Source organism: Propithecus coquereli, unplaced genomic scaffold (assembly GCF_000956105.1).
Source record: "Propithecus coquereli isolate 6110/MARCELLA unplaced genomic scaffold, Pcoq_1.0 Scaffold12, whole genome shotgun sequence".
NCBI lineage: Eukaryota > Metazoa > Chordata > Mammalia > Primates > Indriidae > Propithecus > Propithecus coquereli.
In genome coordinates, this window is record NW_012136080.1 from 6640142 (window position 1) to 6647990 (window position 7849).

General features: G+C 36.3%; 1 protein-coding gene across 3 annotated transcripts in view; it reads left to right on the top strand.

Annotated features, from left to right (window-relative positions):
• Nucleotides 1–7849, top strand: part of ANKRD28 (ankyrin repeat domain 28) — a 204467-nt gene that overhangs the window by 121946 nt on the left and 74672 nt on the right. For all 3 annotated transcript variants that reach the window (XM_012664118.1, XM_012664124.1, XM_012664131.1), the window contains 2 exons: nucleotides 5211–5411; nucleotides 7045–7132. In XM_012664118.1, coding sequence (XP_012519572.1) covers nucleotides 5211–5411; nucleotides 7045–7132 — 289 coding nt within the window. The remainder of the gene's footprint in view (nucleotides 1–5210; nucleotides 5412–7044; nucleotides 7133–7849) is intronic.

Sequence of the window (7849 nt, forward strand, 5' to 3'; positions counted from 1 at the left end):
AAAAAAAAAAAAAAAACATTACTTGATTGTACATTTTACCAGTTCTAAATATAGAACCTTAAAATATGTGAGATGTCTTATACGGAAGAATACTTCCTTCTTGTTTACATCCCCTGTATATTATTTGCTAATCAAGAAAATGAACAGTTTTAGGGCCGGGCGCGGTGGCTTACGCCTATACTCCTAGCACTCTGGGAGGCTGAGGCAGGAGGATCGCTCAAGGTCAGGAGTTCGAGACCAGCCTGAGCAAGAGCGAGACCCTGTCTCTACTAAAATAGAAATAAATTATCTGGACAACTAAAAATATAGAGAAAAAATTAGCCAGGCATGGTGGCGCATGCCTGTAGTCCCAGCTACTCAGGAGGCCGAGGCAGAAGGATTGCTTGAGCCCAGGAGTTTGAGGTTACTGTGAGCTAGGATGACGCCACAGCGCTTCTAGCCGGGGTAACAGAGCCAGACTCTGGCTAAAAAAAAAAAAAAAAGAAAGAAAGAAAAAGAAAATGAACAGTTTTAGAGAATGTCCATTATTGCAAGTATTTTTATATTTTTCATATCTTCTAATCCTACACTTGATCTTAGCCAAAAGGCCGAGAAGCGATCTCTTCTAATCCTAATGGCATCTTTATAGGATAGATGAAACAGTGTAATGATTCACCAGAAACTACTCAACTTGAATAGAGATAGAATAAAAACCTGGACCTTCTTTTTTTCTGTCATTTTACTGTCTTTATAATATATATTGGGTGCTTTTCTAAAATACTGTGTCCAAAGCACCCCTCTAACCTACCTTATTATAGTTAGTACTTGTTGCAAATTTTAAAAAATTAAAATATAAAAGTATGTGATGGTATAAGTTAATGTTAGTCCATTGTTTCTTCAATTATCAAATTGTGAGAGACAAGAAAGGAATTCCCAAGTGTTGCTACTGCTCCTTCTCCCATCATGGGACTAGGTAGTTCTGGAAAAGGAACAGGAGCTCTAACTAGTGCCTCAGGAGAAACTAGGGGAGCTTCTGCCTCTTTATCATTCTTTGTATTCTTCATTGTGAACTACGTCTTGAACCTAGAACATGAGCTGGGCAAGTGAAGAGACAGAGGGGAAAAGTGGTTGGGAAAGATTATAATCCCTATGATGTGAGAGAGGCAATCTGTTAGCTGTAGCCTCATAATTAGGAGGAGGATGAGTACACCTGAGCACACAATCCCTGGGTCCTTAATGTCCTATAGCTGATAAACTTGAGAATTTAGATTTGGAGACACTAGCTTCGGTTAGCACCTGCAACTTTTTAGCTATGTGGTGTTGGACAAATCTGGGAGTTATCGTGAAAACTAAGACATACTTGCCAGAGCACTTTGAACTCTGAAATTCCATGGTAATGCTATTAATTTTGTGATTAGCTCTCCATAAAGATGTATCTTTAAATAAAAGCAGCTAGCTGATTGCAGTGGCTCGGGCCTATAATCCCAGCAGTTTGGGAGGCTGAGACAGGAGGATCACCTGAGGCTAGGAATTCAAGACCAGCCTGGGCAAAACATAGTGAGAGTCCATCTCAAAAAATAAGAAAAATGAGCTAGGCATGGTGGTGCATACCTGTAGTCCCAGCTATTCAGGAGCCTGAAGCAGGAAGAAGACAGCTTGAGCCCAAGAGTTCGAGCCTTCAGGGAGCTGTGATCACATCACTGTACTCCAGCCTGGGTGACAGAGCAAGACCTCATCTCTTAAAAAAATAAATACATACATACAGTTAAAGAAGATAAACATTACTATTTTTGGAACCTATTAATATTAGTCATACCTACCCATTTTTCAGTATGATTCTTGGAAATACGACTCTTAAAATTAATGAAATGTTACTGGATTAAATCATTAGAGGGTACATTTTAGATATGTAGAGGTTGTAAAACAGACCAAAAATTCTTAAGGAAAAATTGTTAGAAGAAGATGGCAAGTTTCACCAGACACGTGACTCCTGATTTTTAAAAACTGTGTACTGAGCCTGAACTTAAGGGCAAGCTGTAGGTTAGAAAGCAGTGATACTAGTAAGGTTCTTAAGTCTGCTCTTCAGCCTAAATTTCTAGGTTATATAGTGTTGATACTCTCTTGCAATATTATGGGGAACAGCTATAAAATATGGCTGTTCCATGCAAATATAACTTGTATAAACTGGGTATCATTTGTCTTTTAGAAAGAAAATCTCATAATTAGCAAAACTACTGGAAAACCTAGACAAGATTATCAGTTTTACTGGTGTTCTTTTGATTGTTTTCATTACATCCTGGCAGCAAAGGTAGCTATACTTATTTCATTTAATAGAAAACATAGCTGAGGCCACAGAGAAATATGTAAAGAGGTGGGTCTTTCAAAGGCAAAATTTTAGGTAGCTTTTGGTTTATATTTTTGAGATATCATGGGAGAAGTAAACCCTATACAAGTTAATTGAAGTGACTATTTTCTAAATTCTCCTAAGGACGTGATAGCTAACACAGTGGTAGTATATAGGAGAGAAGTTAATTTATCACACGCAGTAATGCCTTAGGGCTTAATTCCCTCAGTGAACCTGGGTTGAAAAAGACTGCTTCAGGTTAAATATCCCAGACTCATTTCCCAACTCTCCTTCAGTGACATGGTTTACACACACCACATCCTACTAGTCACCTGCCTTAATCTATCTACACCACTCTGATTTGTGACTTACCATTCTTTAAAAGCAGTATACTGGCAGGGCACAGTGGCTCACACCTGTAATCCTAGCACTCTGGGAGCTCGAGGTGGGAGGATTGCTTGAGCTCAGGAGTTCGAGACCAGCCTGAGCAAGAGCGAGACCCTGTCTCTATTGAAAATAGAAAAAATTAGCCGGGTGTGGTGGCACACGTCTGTAGTCCCAGCTACTCAGGAGGCTGAGGCAGGAGGATGGCTTGAGCCCAGGAGTTTGAGGTTGCTGTGAGCTAGCCTGACGGCATGGCACTCTACTCAGGGCAACAGAGTGAGATTCTGTCTCAAAAAAAAAAAAAGAGTAATATACAGAAATTATATTATCATGTGAGATGTTAGTGGTCCATCCAAACTTTATTTATTTGCAAATACATTAGCCCTTCTTTTTCCTGTGCCTTGAGAGAGAGCTGGTGCTGTGGAGTTTCTTTTAGATTGACCATAAGATATTATTAAATATTCTTTCAATATAAAATTGTTCAATCTTTTGTCATCACCCCATATTTTATAATCTCATTTACATTGGTGTCATGGAGTGTTTACTTAGCTTTTTTTCTTTTAATCAAAGCACACCAGCATTTTATTACACTCATCCTCTAATAACTGAAAAATTGGAATTAAGGTTATTATGGTAACATTTACTGTTAGTGAAACCATCTATGCCATTGGTTATCCCCACATTTTCTGTATACTTAGAATGTGCTGATAATATGATCTAGAATTAGACTAGGACATGACATCAGGATCTTTGGTTTGTAGTTCTAGAAATTCACCTGTTCTTTTTAAATGTCTGCAGCCTTTAGAGATTTTCTTTAGTTTTCTCTGAATTTTCAGAGATCACTGCTGTTATTATCTGATATGTATTAATATTACTCTGACTAGGAAATAGAACCCAGGGTTCAAACTGTGATCTCTCTTGATATTCCAGAGTCTTAGTTGCTATTTTTACTGCCTTTACTTACCATGAACTGGATTTATTCTTGCTTTTTAGTAAAATGAAAGAATAGTCTTGATTTTCTTACTCTTCCTAATGGAACATAAATATTTCCCAGACTTTTCAGAAACTTCAATGTTTGCATTGTGAATTCCAGAGCGGGAATGAATAAGGCAAAGGCTGGCATCTTATTCCTGAGTAGTGTCATTGCACAGATATACCACTGTTTGTTTATCCATTTTCCTATTGATGGACATTTGCATTTCTGGTTTTTGGCTATTAGGAATAAAACCGCTATGAGCATTCATGGATGAATTTTTAAATTTTTTTTGGGTAACTGACTGGAGTGGAATTGTGGGGTCATACGCCTCCATATATCTTTGATTAGATGGGTTACTTCATTAGCAGGTTGATAGATTACTGGACATCTCCCTAGTCTTTTGCCAAACCTATTAAATACTTGTGCTATTTCCCATATTTCAAACAGTTCTGATTACTTTTTAGTTCAAAGGCTTAAAAAGCTGTGGATGATTCATGGCTAATAGTATTTTGTTTAATCTATAAACGTACTCTGCATATTTATAGCTATTTTTACTTTCTAACACTTTTCACATATGTTAGTTTATCGTGCCTTATAGCATACTTCAGAAGAGTGGTGGGCAGGTAGTATTCCCCACCCCTTTTACAGATAAGAACACTGAGGATATTTTTTATAAGAGTTGAATAGTATGCCTTAAAAGTAATGCTACAGAACTGAGATGGAAACCCAGATTTTGTTCTCATCCTGGTCCTTTTCATTTTCATATGTAGGTTGTCATTCATCTACCAAAAATTAGGATTATCACTGTAAGGGGAAAATTTTACTACATTTAGCTCTGATTGTATTACTTAATGTTGTTGACATACTGAATTCCTTAGAATCCTTGCATGAGTCCAATTTATAGACATCATAATGTGAGGTTTTCATCCTTCTGGGAGATAAATCCCTTTGGACAGTAAAACTCTTTTTCTTCCTCCCCTCCCCCTTCCACAAATTGGACAGTAAAACTTTTCAATTGCCTTCACTTTCCCACTAAGCAGCATTACAATAAATACTTTGTATATGTCTTTTTTTTTTCAGTGAACTAGATCCTAGTGATTTTTCGTTTTGTAAAATATATCATGTATAATACTTTTGGAATTAGTATGTTTTTAATTTGTATATATTCAATCTTTAAAACTGTTAAAGTATAAATTGTATCTTGCTATCTCAAAAAACAAAATAAGAGATGAATATATTGAAAGAATATTTCTCAGTATTTCTTCTTACACATTTTGATAGGAATTGCTTTTATTGGGAGGGTAGGGAAAAGGAATATTTTATCTTGATGCATCTTATATGGCTCTGAGTACTGCCTTTACATTCAAAATATTTTGTTTTCTTAGGTAAATTCCTGCGTGTTTGTAGTAGGTTCTATCAGAACTTTTTATTTCCTTCATATATATATTTTTTTTACATAGTATATAAATAATTTCTAAATCTTTTATCTCATTTGTCTTGTATAACTTTTGTCTTCATATGTTTTAGGAAGCAGTTCAGGTACTTCTGAAGCATTCTGCAGATGTTAATGCTCGAGACAAAAACTGGCAAACCCCTTTACACATAGCTGCTGCTAATAAAGCTGTAAAGTGTGCCGAAGCTTTGGTACCTCTTCTGAGTAATGTAAATGTATCTGATCGAGCAGGGAGAACTGCGTTACATCATGCAGCTTTCAGTGGACATGGTGAGGTAGGTGGCATTTAATTACTGATTTTTCTCTTCTGACATCCCTAGTTATTAATGAACTTGCCCTTTTTAGCCATTCATCAGTTCATGGTAAAAGCAAACAAATATCTATTACATCTTGCTAATTTTGTCTTTAGCAAACCCTCAGGCATGTTTTCATGATTTAACTTTCTTAAATTCAGAAATTTGGAAATTTACTTAGTAGATGACTGCCCGTGCACTTAAAATTCATAGCCAACCTAGAGTGACAAAGGAGAACACTGCCTACTCTAACACAACATAAAAAGTATTTTCTATCATTGTGGAAAAAAATTATCTGGGAAAAGAGAGCAATCTCACTCTTCTCCCAGAAGAATAGTAGCAAAGGAAGGCAGAGTTTAGAAAACATATTTTCTTATTGTTTATTATCAACATTTAATCAAGAGAATTCTTCGATGACAGAACCATCAAAGAAAACAATTTAAGAAAATTAGTATTTAGTTATTTTATACAACGAGCATTGCCTATGCTAGGTGTTGTCATAATAAAGGTTGGGGTTCACGTATACATAGAAGACTTAGGGAAGAACAAAGCAAAAGAACCTTTGAAGCCAACTTGTCTAGACCTTCATTTTTTTTGCAGACACAAAAACTCAAAGAGATGAAGTGACATTCCCAAGATTATGTGGCCGGGAGCTAGTGTTTTTTTCATGGTATAGTAGTGTACCCCCTTATCTACAGAGATACATCCCAAGACCCACAATGGGTGCCTGAAATATCAGATAGTACCAAACCCTATATACATTATTTTTTTTTCTATACATACATATGATAAAGTTTAACTTTAGGCATAGTAAGAGATAGACAACAACAATGATAAAATGGAACAATTATGGCAATATACTGTAATAAAAGTTAAGTGACTGTGGTATGTCTTTGTGTGTCTCTCTCTCTCAAAATATCTTATTGTAACTGTGCTGTACTCACCTATTTTCACACCACAGTTGACCGTGGGTAATTGAAACCACAGAAAGTGAAACTGCAGATAAGGGGAGACTCTGTACTTCTTTGACTTTGCATCATAAGGAATCCTTGCCTCCACTGCAGTTAAGATCACAGATATCCTTATTTAAAATCTGTAATGCCTTTTCCAATGGAAAAACTATTGTAAATATGGTTAGGCATAATTATTATTCTTGGTACATTATGAGGTAAGTAGACTATTCAGTGACCTTCAGGTCTAAATCATATTTTAGATACTGTATTGGTGCTTGAATTAAGTTTAAGACATTTTGAGATGAGAACATACTTTGCATTTTAATAACATTTTGGGCTACAAATAGGAATAAAACCTCTTATTAAATATTCCTGCTTTAGACTTTCCAGATTTGTACTTAGTTCATAAAATATCAGGACACAGTGGCATCTTAAAAAGATACCAGTGGTGCCTAACTTCAATAATACCCACAGTTAACCCTTTTTTTCATATTTCGTCCTGTTATTATGTTAAATGGCCTTCAATATTTAGTCTAGCTGCTTTGTTTCTACAAATGCAGACATTCAGTCCAGAGATATTAAGATGAGTAATTGTCACAAGTGGTATTAATAAACAGTTATACTTCAGAATTTTGGTGAAACTGTATTTACTTTTATTCCAGATGGTCAAACTACTCTTGTCGAGAGGCGCCAATATTAATGCTTTTGACAAGAAAGATAGGCGTGCTATCCATTGGGCAGCATATATGGGTATGTACTTTTTTAATTTACTTTTTGACATTACGTATTTAGGAAAAATTGTTTTAGTTCTTGCTGTTTGCATAACATTTGTCTTTCAGGGTAGTGTAAAATTACACAGTAGCTGAGTTTGCTACCCAGGTGGAACCAGCCCGATGGTGGGGGAGCTTTGGAGTGCACTGGATCCAGTTCATCTAAAAGCTGTTTGAAGTTAATTCTGTTTACCTATAAAGGGAAGAGACATCCCAGACACAGGCCTAGGGTACATAATTTACGATTGGTGTTTACTAAAAGCCATTCTCATACCCATCCTTGTTTTTATGGAAATATTAAGGTAGAAGTTATAAAGATATATTAAGGAGCCTTACAGTAATTTTATGGAAAGAATTTGAGGGTTGGAAAACAGACTCTTCTGCTGTAACATGATATACATGTTCTTTAAAAATCTTGTAGTCTGCAAAATTGCACTCTAAAACTAATAGAGGCCGGGCGCAGTGGCTCACGCCTGTAATCCTAGCTCTCTGGGAGGCCGAGGCAGGCGGATCGTTTGAGCTCAGGAGTTTGAGACCAGCCTGAGCAAGAGCGACACCTCGTCTCTACTAAAAAAAAAAATAGAAAGAAATTAGCTGGACAACTAAAAATACATATATATATAAAAAAGAAAAATTAGCCGGGCATGGTGGCACATGCCTGTAGTCCCAGCTACTCAGGAGGCTGAGGCAGGAGGAT